At 54.2% G+C, this 23,113-nt stretch overlaps 5 protein-coding genes across 5 annotated transcripts; all 5 read left to right on the top strand.

Moving 5' to 3' along the window:
* Positions 1–690: 690 nt before the first annotated feature.
* GLOTRDRAFT_60614 (uncharacterized protein) lies at positions 691–2,959 on the top strand. The gene is made up of 12 exons (XM_007867664.1): positions 691–740; positions 790–910; positions 963–1,079; positions 1,131–1,410; positions 1,464–1,580; positions 1,647–1,884; positions 1,943–2,189; positions 2,242–2,309; positions 2,362–2,460; positions 2,517–2,655; positions 2,703–2,809; positions 2,858–2,959. The coding sequence occupies exons 2-12, from the start codon at positions 902–904 to the stop codon at positions 2,898–2,900; spliced, it is 1,464 nt and encodes a 487-aa protein (XP_007865855.1). The 5' UTR covers positions 691–740; positions 790–901; the 3' UTR covers positions 2,901–2,959.
* Positions 2,960–3,413: 454 nt separating this feature from the next.
* GLOTRDRAFT_138593 (uncharacterized protein) lies at positions 3,414–7,457 on the top strand (the record flags this gene model as incomplete). The annotated part of the gene is made up of 23 exons (XM_007867663.1): positions 3,414–3,647; positions 3,704–3,748; positions 3,803–3,936; positions 3,992–4,027; positions 4,086–4,103; positions 4,162–4,256; positions 4,311–4,350; positions 4,405–4,495; positions 4,576–4,652; positions 4,715–4,727; positions 4,792–4,809; positions 4,870–5,287; positions 5,344–5,394; positions 5,458–5,877; positions 5,937–6,074; positions 6,132–6,213; positions 6,272–6,398; positions 6,457–6,547; positions 6,610–6,663; positions 6,732–6,757; positions 6,813–6,885; positions 6,948–7,013; positions 7,075–7,457. 23 exons carry the CDS (start codon positions 3,414–3,416, stop codon positions 7,254–7,256), a joined length of 2,529 nt encoding a protein of 842 aa, XP_007865854.1. The 3' UTR covers positions 7,257–7,457.
* Positions 7,458–7,834: 377 nt separating this feature from the next.
* On the top strand, positions 7,835–9,365 carry GLOTRDRAFT_93370 (uncharacterized protein; the record flags this gene model as incomplete). The annotated part of the gene is made up of 2 exons (XM_007867662.1): positions 7,835–9,068; positions 9,157–9,365. 2 exons carry the CDS (start codon positions 7,835–7,837, stop codon positions 9,363–9,365), a joined length of 1,443 nt encoding a protein of 480 aa, XP_007865853.1.
* An 831-nt stretch (positions 9,366–10,196) lies between these two features.
* Positions 10,197–11,045, top strand: GLOTRDRAFT_8683 (uncharacterized protein; the record flags this gene model as incomplete). The annotated part of the gene is made up of 3 exons (XM_007867280.1): positions 10,197–10,474; positions 10,591–10,731; positions 10,847–11,045. Coding segments are annotated over 3 exons (618 nt in total), but the record flags the coding sequence as incomplete, so codon positions are not given.
* A 4,749-nt stretch (positions 11,046–15,794) lies between these two features.
* GLOTRDRAFT_76028 (cytochrome P450) lies at positions 15,795–18,045 on the top strand (the record flags this gene model as incomplete). Its single annotated transcript, XM_007867661.1, has 9 exons — positions 15,795–16,034; positions 16,085–16,213; positions 16,272–16,437; positions 16,495–16,578; positions 16,639–16,735; positions 16,964–17,090; positions 17,228–17,338; positions 17,398–17,812; positions 17,870–18,045. The coding sequence occupies 9 exons, from the start codon at positions 15,795–15,797 to the stop codon at positions 18,043–18,045; spliced, it is 1,545 nt and encodes a 514-aa protein (XP_007865852.1).
* Between the last annotated feature and the right edge of the window lie 5,068 nt (positions 18,046–23,113).

Raw genomic sequence — 23,113 nt, 5'->3', positions numbered from 1 at the left:
ACAAAACTGTTGGCCTTTATTTGCGATTGTGTAACCCGTCCGGAGTCCGGGACTGTTGCCACATTCGGACGCAATTGAGATAATCGCGCTTGCCGCTCGCAAGCAAGTCAACGCGACTGCATCCAGGCCGACGGAGATGCAGAGCGGTGCAGACACTCACAACGGATTCTTCTGGAGGCCTCAGTCTGCGAATGCTGCGGTGAAAATAACACGCCCCGACGGCGACGGTAGGCCGGCGTCGCCCAAGAGCCCATCCTCGTCTTCCAGGAAAGGTGCGTCAGTTCGGTTTAGAATCGCCTCGGACCCGCGTCGCTGATGCGCGTTGCAGACTCGACGCAACGGCAATGTAGAAATATCTTGATTTATGGGTGAATACTTTGCTGGTGGTGATAGACGGGAGACGTGTGAACCCGAGTTTCAGTTCATGTAAATTCCAAGACAAGGGCTGTATCTATTATCATCCGCCTGTGAGTTGTCTGCAGACTTTGCTTTTGCCAGCTGACGCGTAGTTGTCAGGCGCAGGAAACTACCTCTCCGTAGGTTGCGACGAGGCTGCGGTGGTACTGAGGGTTCTGACCTTATGTTGTCAGTACACGTCCGGAGTCCCCAGCTGCGCCCGCTCTCCCCGCCCAAGCTGTCAATGCTCCAGTATTCGTACCGAAGTCCAGTCTTTCCGCTCGTTCTACCTCACCGCCACAAGAATCGGAGCAGCAGGCTGAGTCCGAGATACCTGCACCCGCGTATGTACCCTTGAGTGTGCGATGTCTCAGCGCCTAACACTCAAGCCAGCTCCTCATCCACTGTATCCTATGATGATTATACCGAGAACGACCCGTACGATCCTTACTCTTACTCTGCCGGTGGAAATGGAGACGCTTCTGTGGACCAGCTAGCAGCCCAAATGCAGGCGGTGAGTTCGATTGTGCCCTGACTGTAGCGAGCCGTGAGCCGACTGTCAACAGATCGACACCAGTATGTATGACATGACTGGGGATCACCAGCAGATGGGGTTATCTACCGATTACGACTCCATGAACGCGTACTACCCCCACTCGCAGCCTACCTTCGTTCAGCAGCCAGTACGTCATCGTAGCTTACCTGTCCGCATTCACGTCTAACGTTTTGCACAGTTGAACTATCACTTGTACACTCGGCCACTGCCCTCGTTATTCACTCGCAACTACTTCATACCAGACGACATACGGGAAGAGCTGCAGCGCCGCTCGGAGATCATCCGTACAGCGCCTATGCCGGGACTCAATCTTCCGGAGGAACTGCAAGGGTACCACACCCTGGTGCCCTTGGAACCTACTGTCGGCGAACGGCGTAAATTTGGCAACTGGTCTTCGATCGTTTATAGAGCTATCAGCGAGAAGGACGGCGTTCCTTACACTCTTCGAAGGATGGAGAGTAAGTGTCCGACGGCGTTTCTGGTTGACTGCTGTTGAAATCTCCGGTGCCAGGATATGGGCTGTCGCACGTTAACGCGTTCGCTGCTGTCGAGACATGGAACAAGATCCGACATCCGAATATCGTGTCCGTGAGGGAAGCTTTCACTACCCGGGCCTTCAGCGATAACTGTCAGTATTTTCAATCTCTTGCGCTGCGCACTGATGCCCTTTGTCTCTGACTCCCGGTTCGCTCAGCGCTGGTTGTTGTCTACGACTACCATGCAAATGCCCAAACACTGTATGATGTGTACGTCAAACCTAAAGCGCCGTCATTCGTCGGCGGCCGTCTGCAAGCGCAGGCGCAGCTGCTCCCGGAACGCACGCTCTGGTCGTACATCGTACAGATTGCCTCTGCCATCCGCGCCGTGCACGACCGGGGTATCGCCGTCCGCACGCTTGACGTGACGAAGGTCCTGGTCACCGACAAGAACAGGTAGGATGACCTCACAAATAGGTATTTCTGCCCCGGTCTTACCTGTTCTCCCTCTCAGAGTGCGGCTGGGCTCCTGCGGTATCGTCGACGCGCTGACATGGGAGGCGCCGAGCGAGATAATGCCAGTGTTCCAGGTGGAGGACCTCCATAAGCTCGGCGCGCTCATTGTCACGCTGTGCTGCCAGAACGTCGCCGCCGCGAATACGAACAACTTGGCGAAGGCCCTCGACACGATTGGGCGGACGTACTCGAACGACGTCAAGCAGGTGGTCAGGTGGCTGTACTCGACGCCCGGGCCGCATAAGGTATCTTGTTTTGGGATCGCTCGTTGTCCATGCGAGACTCATCGCAGGGTAGACTATTGGGCAGTTCTTCCAGGATATGTTGGGCAGCAGGGTTATTGCCGAGATGGAGGAGGCGCAGAAGTGCGTGTGTTACGCTGTTTATGCGTACCGGGACCTGACCTCGGGTGGACAGCTCCGTGGATCGTCTTCAGGCGGAGCTGATGAGTGAGCTGGAGAACGCGCGATTGGTCCGGCTTCTGTCTAAACTGGGATTTATCAACGAGCGACCTGAGTGCGTATATCTATGCGTCTCCGAGCTGACTGTCTTCATTCATGGTGTCCCCCCAGGTTCGCCCGTGAACCACGATGGTCGGAGACTGGTGACAGGTACATCATCAAGCTCTTTAGGGACTACGTCTTCCACCAGGTCGATGAAAATGGCAACCCTGTGATAAACCTGTCACATGTTCTGACTTGCTTGAACAAGGTGAGTATCTGTTCTGGTCCTGGTAACTGTAGCTGATTGCCCGCTAGCTAGACGCCGGTACGGAGGAGAAGATCATGCTTATCTCCCGGGATGAGCAGAGTTGTCTGGTGGTCAGCTATAAGGACATCAAGGGCTTCATCGAGACAGCTTTCAGGTCGGCCATGCTGTTTTCCTCCTCTCGTCCTGCGCTGATGGTTTACAGTGATCTGGCGGCTGCTGCGACGTCGTCCTCGGGGCGCCTTTGAAGTGGCTATTTTACTTGGATTAAAATAGGTAGAATCAGAAAAAGACGTAGAAAATCTTGATAAAAATGCAGTGTCTTTGTGAAAGTCTATGGATCGGGTGCTGTGTTGCAATAGGCAAGGATTGCTTGGCGGCTGCGGGAAACTCAGTGCCAATACATATGGCGCTGGTAGAGGTGTATGGCTGTGTTGCACAGCTGGTACGACGTGAAGGTGGTTCGATGCTGGTATTGTGGTCAATTCGCTGCGAATGCAGCGGTGGCTGTCAGAGCTGCCACTGAGCTGCCGAAGAAGAATTCCATCGCTGATCTGTGGCAGTGCAGCCTATTTTGAGAGTGGCGGTGCGCAGCGGTCTAAGAATAGATGGCCGCGTGGTGTCGTCATCCGTTTCGGTCAGAGTGTGGCGGGTAGGCCCGACCGCGCGCAGTGCCCCTTGACAGGCTGCTAATGGAGTTTATAAATACAGTATGACCTGCTCCCTGCGCGAGTAGCACTCCGCTGCTTGCACCACCGCCCATGTCGACCAACAAGGAAAAGGACAGAAAGCCGCACGAGCTCGTCAGGACGGGCCCGACCGTCACCCAGGCGCTCGCGGAGAACCCCCATCTCAGCCCGCGCAGGGCCGCGTGGAAGACGTACCCGAAACCGTTCTTTCTGAAGCGTCTATTGCTGCGATTCCAGATTAGACACGACCTGTATAAGGGCAGGGGCGATAATGACCTTACGCAGGAGGACCTCGACGAGGCCGCTGTGAGTAGGCGCTGGCTGAGGCGAGAGCGTTTGATACTCACTTGGACGCGTCTCAGCAATCGGGGAACTTCCCGTACAGGCCATCTAACCTTTTCCTCAAGGTGAGTATGCGTACGCTTAGGGCATTCGAGGAGGCATCTGATGTTCGAGTCTAGATATATTCCGATGTACTGTTATGTCTTGCTCGAGACCCCTTGAGCGGCCTCGTATCGCCACCTCTCATGGCATCGTCGGCTGTTATGCCTCTATCTATCATTAGTGTAATTCCTGACATCATGAAACACTACTAGTGAGACGCGCTGACCTTCCCGTCCGAGCGAACCTAACACTCCCTCCCCAATCAGCCACTGCATCGTTAATGCCGAGAAACAAGTCTTATTGTGAGCACCATAGAATCAGGTCATCAGCACATTGACTGATGCCTCTCCTATACACCAGAGCTACTAACTACCTTCAGTCAGTGTTTGGCCCAAGTGAACTCCATTGCTGAGCTTATCTTGCATTCTCTTTACAGACCCTCTGACTCCCACAAGACTATATTCAATGCGTTCAGGGAGCTGAGCAAACGCGTCGGCGAGAGAGGACAAAAAGAGAAGATCATAGTGAAACGTCAGTTCTTATTATTGTTGGCCCTCAACCACATTTAGCTTGACATACGCTCAGTTATTTACGACCGAGGCACACCGAAGCAATTCTTTAAGAAGTAAGTGGCGACTTGTCTTCATATGCCGCGCACCAACCTAACGTCCGCGCTAAGCCATGTGCAGGTTAAGCCGAATTCTGGCCCGTGGAAGGGCGTTGAGCTCCCCGATCCGAGTGAAATCCCTAATATCGACCTCGAAGTCATTGTACGTACGAAACGCGCCTTCACTGAGCCAGTACAGCCAGTATGCTAACGTGAGCCATGGCTGACCATTTGACTGCGTAGAACTTTCATCGCGTACTCCTCGGGACGTTCCACGCCAAGTTTATGGTAGTGGATGAGAAGGTAGTGCTGCTTAATAGGTACGTCTCCATGGTTCCCGGGTTGTTTGAAACTGGTGATACTAATTATCCGGACCATGAAGTAATAACATTCAGGTCCGTTGTGCTCTGTTCTACTGCATAATAATCCAAATTCTCATCGACCACACGCACTCAATAGGACCGTCCTAATGTCGAGGTTCGTACATAACATCTCCTGCTACGCCCCTCACGTACACATCCCCATCACCCCCTCTAGATGATGATCCACCTCGAAGGCCCCATCGTCTCCGCCTTCGTCGACACCTTCGTCCTCTCCTGGAACAACCGCTTCAAGCCGCTCCCGCCGCTGATCGCGCACCCCGTCCCGCCGCCCTCGTCGAACTTCAAGTTCGACGGCGAGAACCCGTTCCTGCGGCACATCGACGTGATCCGCGCGGCACGGGCTGCACGCGCGCTCTTGAAGCAGCAGGGCGAGGGCGACCGCGCGCGCGCGAAAGACGTGCGGAGGCACCATGGGGAGTGGCAGGGCGCGCTAAGGGGGATGGGGTTCGATTTTGGGGGGCTGGAGGCGCCCGGGGAGGCGAGCGGGAGTCAGGTGGGACGCCAGCGGTTTGCGGACGCGGTCGAGACGATGATGCAGAGGCATGGTATTGGGGGAAGGAGGAAGAGCTCAAGTGAGTGTATTTGGTTTTCCTGCGGGGTTGGGGATGGTTGACCGGGTGTGTGGTAGAGAATGTTTTGGAGAACGGCGCGGAGGACGGTGATGCAGGGATTGCGCACAGTGAGTGCTTAGTTTTACTGGATATTGCGTTATCGTTTCATGACGGCTTGGTACGCGCGATAGACGGCTCGCCGTCCAACGGGGAGAGTAAAGGAGTCCAGTTGGCGCACGCCATCGTGGAAGCCAAGATCAAGCAAGACAGTGCGTCTAACCACGACACGGATGGGGAGGCCCACGAGAAGAATGGTACCGCCGCCCCTGACGCGCGCAGTGCTGGTTCGAGCACCGCCGTGGATCAGGACATCGGCGGGCATCCCAAGGATAAGGAGGACCGTGATCGCCCAATAAACGGTGCGTCTGCTGGCCAGGAAGCCGATGCGAATGGGCAGCTGGAGCGGCCCGCGCCGGAGCCGCTCAGCCAGAGCGCCAGCGAGGACAGTCGGACGTCGACGTCGCGCGCTGTGCCGCCCGTGGATGGGAATGGTCAAGAGCTGTTTGATTCGCCGGAGGCGGTGCGGAAGCGGAAACACGCCCTGTCTCAAGGTATGTGTGTACCTCTCCGAGTGCGTCCGTCAGCCCACAGATTGACTTCGTCTGGTCAGCCCTAAACGCAGGTACAATTCGTCCCACGACGGCGAATATCGACGATGATACGCTGCTGGAGGATTTCAGGCCGCACCTGATCCACAAAGCACACGATCCGTTCCCCATTGCGTTGGTGAACAGGAAGCCTCATGGAAGTCAGTTGCCTTGCCTTGCTGCTGTCTCGTCTGAGCTGACTGGCGCGTGAATGACAGTGCCGGGACACCAGGATATCCGGACGCCGCAGAATGCTGCGTGGCTTGCCGGGTTTAGGTACGCGAAGCGCAAGGTGTTCATGTACGTTACCATTCAACCTTTGGGGATGGTATACTATCATGCTCACGGTTGTGCGCAGTCAGACTCCGACGCTGAACGCTGCGCCTGTGGTCCGGGCGTGTATTGACACGGCCAAGCGGGGAGTGCAAGTGGTTCTATACCTTGACCTTGGGTTCAATGATAAGGGGGAGAGTATTCCATTCCAGGTACGGAGACCTGTGGATGAGTTGACAATATGTTCTTGATGGCCTTGGGCGATTCTAGGGTGGGACCAATCAGGAGGTGGTGATAAAGATGTACAAGGAGCTGAAGAAGGTCGGGAAGGAGCAGTTCCTTGACGTGTACTGGTATACAGGTGCGTACGCCAGGCCATGCAGGGAAGCAGTCATAAGTTGAATGCGTGACTTCGTGTTCCAGGCAAGGATCAGATCCGGCCTATTAATGCGATCTATAAAAGCCGTAACTGTCATGGTTAGTCCATTCTCATGTCCGCGTGTACGACGTCTTCCTCTTGCTTACAAATGCGTGCGTAATTATAGTAAAGTTCATGGTTATCGACGATGAAGTGAGTAACCATTCCTTACGGGAATGATGGACATGCGTTCTGAACAGAATGCTAGGTCGGCATTCAGGGCAATGGAAACCAAGATACCCAGAGTTGGTTCCATTCGGAGGAGGTGAACGTCCTTGTCGGTAAGTACCCGAGTCCCTTTGCTTGTTGCAGGCGTTTCTCATGTCAATGTCAATGGATTTAGACTCCAAGCAGATCGTGCGCGAATGGATGGAGGCGCTCGAGGCTAACCAGAACACGGGCCGGTATGGTGAGCATTTCTACGTCACTTCCGGCTCTAGTACACCGCCGACTTGACTCATTGCGAATAGGAAAAGTACAGAGAGATGGCATCTGGCGTGATAGCCTTGGCCGCACCGTGTCCTTCTACGATGACGAAGTGACGGAACAGGAGAAAGAGAGGAAGAGGAAGGAGAAGGAACAGGCCAAGAAACATGCGCAAAGGGTGATGGAAAAGCGAAATATATCGGAGCACAAGCCGGAGGGACAGTGAACACTGGCTCCCGGTGTGCCCTTTCATGCGGGTTTTGATATTGACCTGTGCGCTTTGACCGATAGGTCGGTGATTTAGTGGATTATGGACTCTTGGGCTATATTGGCGGTATAATCATGATATATGGACTTGGAATGATTGGATGTATTTTGGATGTCGTATTGGATTGATCTGCTGCCGTACAAACGATCGCCCTCCTGCGCTCTTTGGCCGTCTGCACCTCCACGATAGCGAGCAAGGCAGAACCGATGGGCCGTTGACAGCCGTGGCAACCAATTAGAGTCGCAGCCACACTCGCAATTCGAACTCCGCTACCGGTTTTGATCGATGTGGCTTAGCCGAAAGAACAATGGTACCCCCGTGCGTTATAAATGCGGCTCAGGTCCAGTTCTCTTCAACACTGCACCACCGTCGCCCGCGTCGTCGCATTTCGAAGCCATATCATAACTCACTAGCTCGACGCTGTTCCTGAACACTACCGACTCTAGAAAGGTTTACATACAGGTCAGTGAAACAGGCATGACTCAGGACTTACGCGCCTTATGAGCCACAAGTCTGATGTAGTTATCGTTTCCAGTATGCCGACCACCAACGCTGTGGCTGTCAATATGCAAGAAATGCCAGTCAACCCAGGATCCTCAATTCTTTCGCAGCTTCCAGTTGGCCTCAACGGTCGAACGATACAAGATGAAGGCATCAACAAATTGCCTAACGAGTTGCTTCTCATGATATGGTACTACCTCAGCTCTTCGACGGCGTCTAGAGGTGGCAAGAAGGGCATGGTCGCTACCAAACCTGAAGCGACTTTTACGTACACTTTCGAGCTTTCCTGGGTCTCTCCGCGATGGAGAAGCCTGGCTGTCAATACTCCCAAACTCTGGAGCTATGTATCTCTTTCGATGTCCACGTCTGGTCCACTACTCGGACTTCAGCTGGAGCGCACGAAGAACTGCCCTCTTCATGTCACTGTCGACATTCAGCCGGAACGTGATAGCTTTCGTGTTACATTCAAGTTGACGAAAAGAATGACTCTGCGTGTCCTGGGCCTCTTGCAACAGCTGATCAGTACATCTGAGAGGTGGGAGACGTTGGATCTTGAATTCAAGAGTGAAGTCGACGAGGGTATGGAAGACGAGCCGCTCACCCTGGGAAAGCAGTTACAGGACGTCGATCTTCCGAAACTCAAGGAACTCTCGGTGGTACGCGGCGGAAAATTTCCGTGGGTTGTCGATGATACTCTAAGGATGCTAAGAAATGGAGCTCCTCATATTAATGAGCTCACGATGGGCACCATACGAATGGATCGACATACCCATCTCCTCCGTGGTTTGACCGCTCTCACCCTGGATCAGGTCCGTTCTCCGGTGGATGCCCCGGCGTTCCGACGTCTTCTCTCGGAATGCCCATCCTTGATGAAACTCATCATAGTCGGTCCATGCATCTCATTCACGGGGGACAACAAAGAGGACCAGCCTCTCTATTTTCGGTCTCTACAGTTACTCGACGTTAATTTCTGCAGGGACGATAAGGAGTTTTGCTCCCGCTTCTTCTCTCTGCTGAATGCCCCGAACGTCAATCTGCTACGTCTGACTGAATGTGATGCTGCGCCGCTGAACGCGATGACCGCGGCGCTACGAAGAAACGCCGCATTCACTAGTCAATTGAAGAAGGTGATTCTTCGTCACGGGGAGCGTAGAGTCCTGGATTGGAGCCACCTGGACGTAGCAAAGGCTCCGGGCAACATCAGTACTGTTGGTCTGGCTGCTGCCACCTTCTGCGCGGCTTTCCCTAGCATCAAAGAACTGCAATTATGTCCGTGTTGGTCCCATGTTGTGAAAGCTCTCTACAAGGTCGATCATTCTTCCAACCTAAAAGGACCCTTCTGCGCAGCCTTGCGCAGCCTTGCACACGTTGGATCTGCACGCCAAGTGGCATGGGCGTAGTGTTCCTATAACACTCGGGAACGACTTGCGTACGCTCGTCAAGGTCCGCAACACCGAAGACTTCCCTCTGAAATCAATTCATATGGACCGTGGCGTCTTCTCTCAACTTGACAGCAAGTCCCAAGCCTGGCTACGTGAACATGGGAACTTAGAGCTCGTCCGCTAGGAGTACCGCTATCAAGATGCTGTCAATTGGAGGCCCGTATTTTAAGTTCTTCATATTCCAAGCTGCGAAGCCACCTTTGCCACAAAACCAGGCATATAGAGGCACTCCTTGCCCAGGAAGTGCATACGTAGCTACTATGTTACCATTTCTTATCCTTTCTATTCTGTCGACACCCTTGTCTTGTAATATTTGGCATATGTACTCTAGGGGTGGCGTACTTGGGCAAGAAATGAATAAGTTGTTTGGGACGGTCTGCCTTTAAAGCTTTGATCATTCATATTCGTGCTGCTTCGTCGTCCCAAGGACGGCCCTGAAGAGACGGATCGCCGAAATTGGATATCTGAATTCTTAGTGACGTACCCGGCGCAATATCCCAGCGCCTGGCCATGAATCAATAAAAACTCGTGTTTAGGACTTCCACCCTACAAACCCCGCTGATCAATATGTCAAAGCATTATGAGGCACAATGGCGCAATGAAAACAAGGAACCGCTTACTACAGTACCCTCGGCCACAGCGGTACAGAAAGAAGTATCGAGGCTGTATAAGTAGTGCGTCCTGGCACGTCCGTCCGATACACGATATCGCAGTATGGCCCCACAAGCAGAGCACCCGAGCATCATATGGCACAATGACGTGTACCCAGGTATCGATCTCAGCAGACGTCTTAAAGACGCCGCCAAAGGAAAGATCATCTATATCACTGGTGTACGTGCCCTCTGTGCTGGAATGCCATACTAGTAACTTACCTTTACACAGGAAAGCCGTCGACAGCTCGGGCCTATTCACGGGCAGGCGCGGATGGTTTGTTCATCACTTCAACGTCGAGGTTGAGGACGCCCTGTTAGCTGTCGCTGAACCCGTTGGTGTGCTTGCACCATCCGCGGCTGTCGAGCAGTACGCGGTTGATGTAACTGACGGGGAAGCAGTGAGCGAGAGTGTCAAGAAGTGCATCGAGAAGTTTGGAAGGATCGATGTCGTCATCGCCAACGCGGGTTCCATGGAGAAGTGGGCAAGGCTGGCGGACGCCGATCCGACCGAATGGTGGACGAGCATGGTAAGCCTTCATCTCCATTCTCAACTCTGGGTAAGAAGTGTGCTAAAGTTAACGTAGGATGTCAGCATTCGTAAGCATCTATCCACAGGGAATGCCAGGGAACTGACTGCTCCCTGAAATCGCAAGGTGGTATCTTCAATGTGATACACAAGACCCTGGTAGCGAAAAGGCATGCTATCCTTCGTTCCTCCTTACTAGCTCAACATAGGGACCTTGGTGCAAGTGCGTACCAGATTTCGAAACATGCATTGATCCGCCTGGCCGAATTCATCGACGTTGGTGAGCTAATCCGTATCCAGACTGATCAACTGTAACCACAGAGTATGGATTCGACGGAGTAAAGGTTTGATCCATTCGTCCGGGAGCTATCCTGTACGTACCATGACATTGAAATGCATCTGATCCACATCTTACCTCCTGCCAAGCACTGCCATGGGTAACAACGTGCCCTCGATCACACCATTCCTAGTGGATACTAGTACAGAGCTTGCAAGTCATTTGTTGGTCCGGCTGAGCAGTGGATCGGAAGACTGGCTCAGCGGAAGGTTTTTGAGCGCAAACCGGGACTTGGATGAGCTGGCTACGAGGAGAAAGGAGGAAGGCGATTTGTTGAAGAGTAGGTTGAACGTAGGGGGGCGCTGGCGCTTCGAGTGCAGTAGATGTCGGACCTACATTTGCATTGTCAACACAAACGTGTCATCATTCACGTTGTATGTCTTCAGGTTGTAGGTGGAAGTGAGAATGTGGACTAGCGAGGCACGGACATATTTCGCAGATACGCTCCAACTCCGCTCCAATTCATACCAGCCAATGGGAGGACCTTCCGCAAGTATGATTTAAAGCCGGACTTCTCCGAGTCTCTACAACCCACGGTTGGATAGCAATCATCGACTTGGCAGCGGGATGTTGTACTCCTCACAAAGGCCTCGGGGTACCGTGTCATGCATGCTATTCAGCGTGGACGTCCGACTCTGCAGGCATCAGAGAAATGTAATGTTGAAATATTCCAAGCAAACGGAAGATGAGCGCGTTTGCCCCAGGCGGTCGGTTGCCCGAAGGGCAATCGCGTACCGTACAATGAGTAGATACAGCGACTATATACGAGTTCCGCATAAACATTCACCCACAACAGCCGCCTACGGCGGCCCTGTCCTATCGCGCGCGAGCTCGCAAGCTCGACCGATTACCCCGAAATTCCAACATGTAAGAGGAAGGTTGTACACGGTGATAAGTGTTTTCTGCTGACTTCTCTTAGCATACAACCAGGATTCACGGGCCCTGATGTTGACTCAGCTATGGGCGTTAATAGCTGTATTGTATGACCGCTAGAGTATGCCAATAGGGGATAGTTGGCCGAGCCGATGCAATGCTGGACAGCAATGTATCACGCCGCGCGTGGTTGAACACTACTGTACTCCTGGCACTCGCCGAGAGTCGCAGTACTCCTTCCAAGGCTCATGTTGAAGTCCTGTCTAGTCAACGTCGGTACTAGTGGTATCTCTGGACCCTCGTGAGGCATAATGTGGACGTGGCCTCGATCCATGCCAGCTATTCCGGTCGCCTATTCCAAGGCTATTCATACATCAAGCTGGTTTCACCCCGCGATGCCCGAAAGCTTCTAACGTTCGACAAGAACTCGGAGATACTCTGGCTTACAATGGTCTATAGGTCCCTGTGACCTGACGGTTTCCGTCACTCGGATTACCATCCTGCTCATGGTCCTCAATCGAAAGCACGTGCAAGTCGCAGATATGGATCTGGACTCGGTGCCCTGTCTTTGCAGCCGTACGAGATTTGATTCGGCAAGCTGCATGAGACATCTGACGACTATAGGACAATGAAAAAGTGACTGCGTTTGATGCTGCGCCTGAAGCCCCAAGGCGCCCAATTGCAATGTACCTCAAGAGGACATTGTCGGTGCACCAAGTGCCTATTCTAATTAGCCATTCCTTCGCAATGAGCGGAGCCGCGTCAAACTTAACCTTGACTGAAAAGGGTGCGCAACATCCGTGACATACGTATCCCCGAGATCGCTAATCCCTGTTAGATCTAAGCCGTATGTTCTCGCTCGCGGCAACTCACCATCGACCGTTTACGAATTGACGCCCTGTCTATCACCCCGGGATGAGCAGCCACAATCACCTGGATTACGGTGGGAAACGCCACCTAATCTCGAGAGAGTGACTCGGGCTCGTGCTCTTCTGGGCCAGCATAGTCCATATGGAGGAGCTGCCAGAGTCCCGAGCCATTTGACCGCGCAGCTGCGTTCGCAGGTTATCAGATATCTTTCTCAACCTGCGCGTCTGTCTTCCGTCGGTCAGGGGCAACAGCTTCGCGACGAGTGCTGTGGAGCTCCTAAGGTGTCAAGCTTAAGACCGTTGTTGTCCTCGGTGCCGCTGATGCGTCGTACGTTGGGTCATACGCTGTAGGCAAAGTTTCTTCTGTGTCGTCTCTATACCGCCAAATGCGATGGTAACTACTGACCTCTATTATATCTGTGGACCGGCTAATCTGAATTTCTGGAGACAAGGCGACTCTATCCCAGCCAGTCTGGATCGCCTCCCTTCCTTGAGGGTCTGGGCGAGCAAAATGGCCGTTTGCCGCAAATTTCTCTCATTTGTCCTGCACACTTCTCTCGGCTAGTGTGCGTTCTATGAACGCCCACTATGTTGCCGTCTAGGTTCCCCGCGACCATTGCGCGGCTCCGGGCAGCCCGAACATCACATCCCTCGGAAGAAATCCGGAGCAATTCCAACTGGGCCTGAGGGCTCAAGCTCTGCGGCTCTACGCCCCGTCCGTATGCAATCGGTATGTTAACCGCGTCCATTGTCCCGGTCTGCGGATATGCAGTATGGCGCGTTCTCCGTCTAAGGCCCACTGCGCATGTGCTGAGGCTGATTTGGGGGTGTGCGTGCATGCATGCATGGGACTTTGTGCGAGAGGCGGTCCCGCGATGTCGCGGGATGGCCTGGGTTGTGGTTATGTCTGTGTTCCGCGCGCAGCCAATGGCGGAGAGTCCTGATTTCTTTGCACGACGGGACCCATGGACGCTCTGCCATCTGTCCGTTACGGGGCGACCTTCAACCCGGATTGAGCGGTATTCATAGAAGACTTGCGATTGGCGGCAGTACGTGCGCCCGAGTCTCGAGACCTGGCCTCGGTGGCGGCGCCTTCAGTATTTTCTTGAACAAAGACGTGGTTCTCATACGTCCACCTGGACCCAGCGCTGATGTTCTGCGGGGCCGAGAGGCTTGCGGGCGGGTTGCCAAGTCGCATCTGTGGCACTGCCCCCTATTCACCCTTGTTCCTGGTCTCCGCAACGCTGCTCACACCAACGAACGCGTCGCGGGCGTCCTGTTGAGCTCGGCGCGCACGAGCGGGATGCCACGCCCGGGAAGGCGGCGGCCAATGAATGACGCGCTGGGATTCGGTGGTGATGCACCGGGTCCTGGCAGGCATAAGAAACATTGATATCTGATACAAGATGGGATGTCGTATTCCTGCGTCGGGCCGACGGGTATGTACCGCATATACGTCCGACTGGAAGCCAAGCGCACCCAGCCGCGAGACAATGTACATATGCCGGGGCTGGATTTTAATTCAGGCGCAAGAGGCCTCTCCGAAGTATCGCGCCTTCGCCAAAAGCCGATTCCTGCCATAATCCCATCACGCTCTCCAATCCTGGCTGGGCGTATAAATAGCAGCCTCATGGAGTCAGACCAATGGTGAGGGAGGGGGTGACGTGAGAAGCGGGGGTGGGAAGCGGCGAGGCCCCAGCGAGCCGCTTTCATAATGCCAGGCGCTGCTAACGCGGCGGGGCGGACGATATGATATGATATGATATATCCAGCCATCGCAATCAAGTACGTACGTACGCGACTGTGGCTGAGCGCGGACGATGGAGAGGACTCTCGCTGGCGCTGTCGGATAAGCCTGGCGTTGAGTATCGCGGATGCACCGCCAGCGCACCATGGGACCGCGAGTTTAATAACCTATAGCCTACGCAAGCGAGCCTAATCTAGATGGCGGGGAAGGTGTAGTCGGAGGCATATCTGGCGCACAGATCTGATCGGCCGGGCACCCACCAGGCGCACGTGGCGGAGCCCAAATGCGGTGGCCCCATGAAGGTTGGTGAATTGGCCATGGCCTCGGACGCGATCTCAGGCTGAGGGTACCGGGCGACCGAAAAAGTTTTTCTTGTTCGGCTGGCTGAATACACTTGCTGTGTCTACGTATGTGCTCTACGTCGTCGACGTCGACGCTACGTTATCTGCGGAGACGATAGCCACCCGGGGGGTGTGGAGAGAGGGAAGCCTTTTCCAGCTGATATGTCGCGGTACAGATGCGGGAGACGATCCCTGCGTCTTCCTGCAGGTCCGGACACGCGAGCTTGAATGACGCGCGAAGCTGGAATGCTCAGATGGTTTAGACCCGATGATTCCAGCAGCGGGGATGGTTGACGGCCGACGCGGGCAAGTCAGGATTGTTGCCTCGAAGCGTCTGGATGACAACTGTACTTGTACGCCTTTTATTTGGGTGGCGTTTCCGCGGTATGGAAGTCCATAGCGGTCCGAGAAAAGGGCGAGTCGGGTAGGTTGGACAGGGAAGACACGTCGCGACGCGCTGGAACAACGAGGTGGACGCAGGGGAGCCGAAAGGCGCATGTTGGACTCCATCCATCTACGGCGAGTCCGACTGAAACGGATAAGGACGGGGCACTCCTGTCAAGAGATAAGAATACGTCGCGGTGATGGCGCCTGGCGACGCTCCACGATTTACGAGACGGCGGGCCTTCTGCGATGGATGCGCATATCGAGGGCATTGCGTCAGTCGGAGACGAGTGACGATGGTCGAGGGGGATACGCAGAAAGCCACAAGAGGGGACGGCTGGCCTGCAACGAGCGCGGGCCAGAACTGGGCCGTGGTCTGGCTGAACACGACGGGAAGAAGTCGGTGATGGAAGGGGAAGGCTGGGTGCCGATGGGGATCTAATAGCGAGGACGGATTGGGAGCATCGGAGATGAGGCGGTGATCAGGGTGAGAGTGATCGGTTACGTTGCAGGTCTCGTAAGGAGCCAGTCCGCCAGGCGCTGTCCACGGCTCGGGGCACCTCTAATGAATCACTTGTTGGTCTTCCCGGCCCTTTCTCAGGTTTGGACGCCATTTGTTTTCGGCTTGCGCTGGATCCTCGCTCGCTCATGATAAGCATCATTCCAGCCGTCCCGTCTGTCGCGTTCCTGGCCTTCCCAGTCTGCCTTCTGCCACCCCTCCGCCTCTGATCGTGCCTCCGACCCGCTCTTATAAACTCCCAGCCGCTCCCCCCATTTCCCCGTTTATCCCAACCCCTCTCCTCCCCTCCCTGCCAGCCCAGACATGGACAGCGCCACGTTCGCCCCGCGAGGCCTCCTCGCCTCCGCCGCGAGCACCCTCGCCTCCCCCTACGTCCTCCTCACCCTCATCGTCGTCGGCGCCCTCGTCATCCGCGCCCTCTGGAGGCCCGGTCCACTCGATGGCATCCCTACCATCGGTCCCTCGGGACCGCTCACATCGTACGTCGGCGCACTGCAGTTCATGTTCCGTGGCCGGGACATGATCCAGGAAGGATACGAGAGGGTGCGTGGCCTCCCTTCGCTAACCACGCTTCGACTCACGACGCCGTCCAGTATTACGGCGGCTGGTTCAAGGTCCCCATCCTCGACCGCTGGATGGTCGTCGTCAGCGGCAAAAAGCTCTCCGAAGAGCTGCGCGCCGCGCCCGACGACATCTTTTCTCTTGACCAGGCCCTCGTTGACGTGAGTATCCCAGGCAGCCGTCTCCTCTCAGCATCACATCACTAACTACTGCGCACAGATGCTTCATCTTGACTTTGTGTTCGGTACCAAGGTGTACCTGAACCCCATCCACACCACGCTCATTCAGACCAAGATGACAAAGTCCATCCAGGCCCTGACGCCGGAACTCCACGACGAGTGCGTCCTGGCATTCGAGCAGCACATGCCGCTCACCGACAGCAAAGGTGCGCTTCCTGACGTTCCGCCGGATTTGATTGATTGACATCTCCCTATTTTCTTAGAGTGGACCGCCATCCCCTGCCTTGAAACCGGCCGTCAGCTGTCGACCAGGATCAACAACCGCATCCTTGTGGGCGCGCCGCTCTGTAAGTTCGATACACGCGCATACAGCCACTTGCGCAACGACTCACCGGTTCCGCACGCAGGCCGAGATCAGGAATACATCAACCTGAACCTCCGCTTCATCGTGGACATGTTCCAGTGCCGCCTGCTGCTCTGCCTGTTCCCTCGTTTCCTGCACGGGTGAGTACCGTTTCTCTTCGGCTCGTTATGGGAATGGCACTTCCTTTTCGGGCTGCCCGGTTCCCGCCCTGCCCGCCAATCACTGCCCTGTTCTGTCTTGCGCCGTTTCTTAAATCCTTATCTCGCTTCCGAGCGCCAGCCTATCGAATCTCGATGCTCGTCGGTTCCCGATCCCCTCTCTTCCATTCCGCTAGTATTATCTCACTGACTGATCGTCGTCGCTCGTAGCATCGTCGGGCGGCTGTTTACGAACATCAATACGCAGATCCGCACGGGGATGCGGCTGCTGAAGCCCGTCCTCGACGAGCGTGTCAAGGCTCTGGAGGATGCCGACGGCGAGTGGTCGTCTCAGCCTGTGAGTTTCCGTTTCCGCTTCTCCCTCGGTCTTCCGCCGCGAGATGGACAGACGTGGAATATACAATTGATACGTTCTCATGTCGTCCGCGAGTCCGGGGGAGAATGTTCGCGCCGGACTGACGATCATTGGTTTAGAATGACATGCTGTCCTGGTTGATTGCCTCTGTCCCGAAGGATGAGACGCTGGACACCATGACGCGGAGGATGTTGGGCGTGAACGTCGCCGCCATCCACACCATTTCCCATGTACGTATCCCGCGCTCCCGCAGGCAACCTGACACACGTCTAACGATCCTCTCTCCCAGACGTTCACGCACTCGTGCTACTACCTCGCCGCGAACCAGCAGTACATCGCGCCCATCCGCAAGGAAGTCGAGGAGGCGATCGCCGAGGAGGGCTGGACGAAGGCCGCGTTCGGCAAGATGTACCTGCTCGACAGCTTCCTGCGCGAGGTCCTGCGGCTGAACGGCGCGCAGGCGTGGTCGCTGAACCGCATCGCGCTCAAGGACTACACGTTCTCGGACGGCACTTTTATCCCCAAGGGCACGAACATCGCCGCGACGTCGCACCCCGTGCACACGGACCCCTCGGTCTACAAGAACCCGGACGACTTTGACCCGTTCCGGTTCGCGCGCGCGGCCAAGGAGGACGGCGCCGCGAGCAAGCATTTGCTCGTCACGACCAGCCTCGATTACCTGCCTTTCGGGCACGGCTCGCATGGTGGGGACCCGAGACTTTGTTGCGTACAGTAGGGATGATGCTGACGCGCGTTTGTAGCATGCCCCGGCCGGTTCTTCGCGGCCAACCAACTGAAGCTCATGATCGGCCACCTGCTGCTCAACTACGACATCCAGCTGGAGCAGCCCGGCGTCGTGCCGCGCCAGATCTGGTTCGAGGCCGCCGTCCTGCCACATCAGACCGCCAAGCTCCTCTACCGCAAGCGCCAGACATGAGCGCGCGCGCCGTCGCTTTTCTGTTTCACCTGTGTATGTTCTTTACTGTTACTTACTCTCGAGCGGACTATTCGGCGCCATGTATACTTAGCGACCCCATACCAGTAGTTACTCGCCATCGATCCTGCTTGCCACCTGTCCCTTACTACTACTAATTAGACTTCATTCATTCATTTCATCTGGTTGCAATTGCGTTACGCGTGTTAGACTTATATCCATCCCCACCACCATGCTACTCTTTTCTTACTCGGAAGAGGGCCGAGAGCATAATTTGGACTCGATTAAATTAATTTGTGTCTCTACTGTCTCGTAGATAGCGAATACAAGGCGGATTTGCGAAAAGCGCTATTCGATTGCACAAGTGGACGTTGAACGTTGCACGATCGTCGGGATGTACGCGAAGCGTACCCTCCCCAGAAAATGTCAAACAAGCGTCGATTCCAGATCCGTCGCTGTCCTGGCAGTACCAACTCTATCAAGCACATTATATCTTGGATTTCCGAATTGCGGAGCGTAGACTCGGATTCGGGAGATACGCGCGGATCGAAGCTGGCAAGCTTAAGCTTGTTTGACGGAGATCACGGGAGGATCTAAAGCCTGATCATGACTGCGCTCGGCCGCAGGTATGGATATGTTTTGCAATCGTCACTTCAATGAAATGGCCATGACATATTCGACGCCGACGGTATGACTGGAATATGAGTGGCGCAACCGGCGGGGGGCGATAGGGGGGAGATACGAGGGGTGAGCTACCGACGGTAGAAGATCTGAGATTCGTGCAGTATGCTCCCCAGACGTCTCCAGACGTGTATAAGAAAGCGGGACACCGGCGAGGACTCGGGAGAGGACGGGAGCATGAACATGAGTGTGAGAGGTAGCAAGCCACTGCACCACTGGAAACAGGTACACGAGTTCAGAGTGTGGATGTACGAAGGCGAACCGGCTCTATGTTGGAATTTGTCAAGGGCAGAGAAGACAGGATGGATCCTATGACTATGGCTGAGCATGGTTGCCGACGGTTTAGTTTCCAGGCCAATGGGGCCGGCGGGAATGCTGGAAGAACCGCTAAACCATGCGGCTCAATTGGACTTCGACAGTGAAATCCATGCCGAGGATGATGTTGTGATATGTCATGAATCACTACTCCCGTATTCATAGACCTACTTTGGATCCATGTCGAAAGACGATTTCGAAATGCCCTCCGCCGGTTCCACGACGACTCCAAGAGATCTGTGAAGCAGAGCAGAGATGTGGACGTACGAACGCAAGCCTGTTCCTCCCCGGGCGGGAAGTCATTAGGGAGGATGGTTCCTATAACTATGTCTGACGATGGTTCAATCTCCAGGCCAATGGAGCCGACTGAAATGCTGCAGGTACCGGTGAATCATGAGCAACAACGACTTCAACACTGAAATTCAGGCGGAGGATGATGGTATTCATAGATCTGCTTGTAAGGAATGCCGGAGGAGCTATTTCAAAATGTCCTCCGCCGGTTTCGCAAGGGAATGAAGGGTGCGGACACGAGGCAGACGAGAGTGTGCATGGACGAACCCGGCTCAGCCCACATGCGAATTTGTCAAAGCCGTTAGAGATACGACGGCCCCTGTGATTGTCTATGCTTGAGTCTCCAGGCCACTGGAGCCGGCGGGGAGACAGTGGGCTAAAGCGGCTCGACTGGATTAGCACAGGTGAACATCAACGAAGGACGGTCTTCTAATATGTCATGAAGCATCACTTGCGTATTCTTCACCGACCTACCATGAATGGTTGCCTGCGGGGAGCATACCAGCCATCCTCCACCTCATCGAGTCGAGGGACACGGTGCCGCTCTCCTTGGATATGATTTGAAAGTTGATGGAAGAGTCGGTCAATCGCGGCGAATGTCGTGGTATGTCGTGATTCGCGTTACTACATTACTTCATTGATACTCGTTATATGAATACCGAGAGTGGTATACCGTATAGCTGTCGGTCCTGCTAGGTGGCTGGGGCCCTATAATAATCGATGAGGGATGTAACAAAGCGAAGGCGGAGACGAGGCAGGACGGAACCGCTACATGCGAGTTGTGCAACGGCCAAGGTGTTGCCACCGCACAACTTGCTTGATTGAACCGTCCTACGGATCGTTCTGGAGCTAGGCATCCACATCAGCCACAACCAGGGCAGCTATACTGCTACTCTTTCTCCGGTTGCAGCTTGAGATGCTCGAACACGAGGCCAAGCGCTGGGTAGAGCACATTCGATGCTCTCTCCCAGTTCTTGAAATATTTTTATCGCCACTGGCGTGCCAGTGCCTCGAGCCTTGAGGGGGAGGGGGAGAAAAAGCAAATTGAGGCTGGCGGGACGTGGTAGGAGTTGGTTCATGGACACGGACTTGGGATATTTCAAATGACTCGGGGCAATGAGCCAAGAAAAAACCGATGCGAAGGACTTGATGGGAAAATGTCCATACGCACTACGGGGTATGCGTTAGGCTGGATAGTCCGGGATTCACCTGCTCCACGGCGAGCATAGGGATCCAGTAGTCTCGATACTTCGTTTCAGCGATGACTTGGAGGAGCTCCGTGGATGAGCCACTGATGAGCAACCCGTCGGAAATTGAATACTTGCAGGTATCCCGGGAAATACCTCGGACGAGAGAGCGTCATCGTAGACAAAGTTACAGCTTCGTCGTCAGCTGTGCCTGACTCGTATCGAAACGAGCATCATAGCAAGGCTCCACATTGTTGACATCGAACAAGGCTGATGCAATGCCAGTGAAGCCGGCGGAAGGTTTGGTTGCTTCGTCAAAGTGGACTCGGGACCGCCGCGATTCAGAGGACCCATCAAGGCGTCGACCTGGAGACTTGCTGGAGACCGTGACCACTGACGCCTGGTATTTTTACTTTCCAATGATGTCGACGTTGTTCGCTGGTCAAACAAGCTCATTCGGCGGTATTTGACCCTGATCATAGGAAGTCCTGCGTATCGCTGAGGCACCTGAACATTAATATTCCGTCGGATTAGATATCTGAAAAGGGATTTCCCTTGCGCAACCTGTGCCCGAGTATCTGGGTGGGCCCGTATGTCACATCTGCCACTCTCCTAGCCGACGAGGAGGGCGAAGCCCAATAGTAAGTACCGCCTAGTCCGAGTCATGCAGGGTCGAAGATGGTAAGTCGATGCCTTGCCGATGCGAGTGTCAGTGTGTCGTTTACCTTCAAGTATCCCTGCTTGTGACAAAATGCAACAGCCTCTTGACAGCCTCGATGGCAGTCGATGTTATGCCAACGCGCATGTCTAGATCCTACTTGATTGCGACGTGGCGAGAATACATGTCGAGATCGGAAGGTCTTCAAGTTGTTGAGGCTTTGTTGCGGCTATCTGTTTCGTGAAACGTGGATCCCGCTCCCAGAATCCACCGTAACAGAGATAACCTATCTTACTTGGGAGGTATTCGGCGCTGCGCGGCACGCCAGGTCCGATTCCTCACATATAAAAGTCTATGGTAAACCCACGGCAGGGACTCTACAAGCAGGGAAATAATCTGTCTTGCTCCCCGGGCGCTGCGCGGCATCAACAATGCTCATAGTTATTTCATCTTGACCTGACAGCCGCTTGCAGATCGATAGACCATCAATTCAGAAAACCAGGTATAGTCGGAGTGGGTCGGAGTGGGTGCCAGGGACGTCGGAAGAAGGTAGAGAAGTCCAGATGGTCTGATTTCTGTCTCTCGGGGACTTGAAATTGCTTGTCCGACGTGGTCCGACTGTAAATGATTTTCAAAAAGTAGGCCCATCGATCTGCAAATGGCTGGAATGATACTGAATGATATCAACTTCTAACTCTCAAGTTAGCAGCCTGCCGGTGCGGTCAGAGTCTTCGATCCATCAGATACTTGGTGTCAAGCTTTACAGTTACATATATCTGAGGAATAGATAACAAGTGCCTTCTTTGCTGCCCTAGGGTGGCATTCCGCCACCCTCGATCAGTGTTACTGTAGAGTCAGTGTACTGTATACAACATGTTTTCAACACTGTGATAGCTTGTACCGTAGGCAACAGGATGCTTGCCATTAGGCAGCCGGGGGATGCCTGACAGTGCCACCCTACATATTTGGAATTAATTTCCATCACACAAAACGGTAATCTTGACATAAGGGGTAATAGTTCCTATTTGTTGGTGGCGGTAAGATTTGGATCGGTCCACCTACCATTTATGAGCAGTGCTCCTATTACATTTCGAGTAATTTGGGCTGTAAGTGGTATAACCCCTGTTAAGCGCTCGCTTTCTCGATCACCAGAGAGCCTTATACAACTACTTGGGAAGTATTCGGCGCTGCGGCGCACGCCAGGTCCGATTCCTCACATATAAAAGTCTATGGTAAACCCACGGCAGGGACTCTACAAGCAGGGAAATAATCTTTCTTGCTCCCCGGGCGCTGCGCGGCATCAACAATGCTCATAGTTATTTCATCTTGACCTGAATGATACTGAATGATATCAACTTCTAACTCTCAAGTTGGCGGCCTGCCAGTGCGGTCAGAGTCTTCGATCCATCAGATACTTGGTGTCAAGCTTTACAGTTACATGTATCTGAGGAATAGATAACAAGTGCCTTCTTTGCTGCCCTAGGGTGGCATTCCGCCACCCTCGATCAGTGTTACTGTAGAGTCAGTGTACTGTATACAGCATGTTTTCAACACTGTGATAGCTTGTACCGTAGGCAACAGGATGCTTGCCATTAGGCAGCCGAGGGATGTGTGACAGTGCCACCCTACATATTTGGAATTAATTTCCATCACACAAACGGTAATCCTTGACATAAGGGGTAATACAGTGCCTTGCATAAGAAACTGAACATCGCATTTCTGCACGCGTTGTTTGTCCGCGCCAAATATACCCTTTTCGGGTATCGGCAAATGTGCGGCAAAGACCCATCGAGAGGGAGGGTAGAGAGGCATACAGCTGGGGGCAGAGTATAATAATTTACAGCCCTTAGTGTAGTGTTAGAATATACATTCCATGCATTCTCTGAAGCCTTTTGAGCCCTCTCGGGGCGTCTGCGAGTCCTTGCCCAGCAAACGGTCT

This window comes from Gloeophyllum trabeum, assembly GCF_000344685.1.
Source record: "Gloeophyllum trabeum ATCC 11539 unplaced genomic scaffold GLOTRscaffold_00006, whole genome shotgun sequence".
NCBI classification, from domain to species: domain Eukaryota; kingdom Fungi; phylum Basidiomycota; class Agaricomycetes; order Gloeophyllales; family Gloeophyllaceae; genus Gloeophyllum; species Gloeophyllum trabeum.
This window is presented reverse-complemented; position numbering and strand designations above follow the sequence as displayed.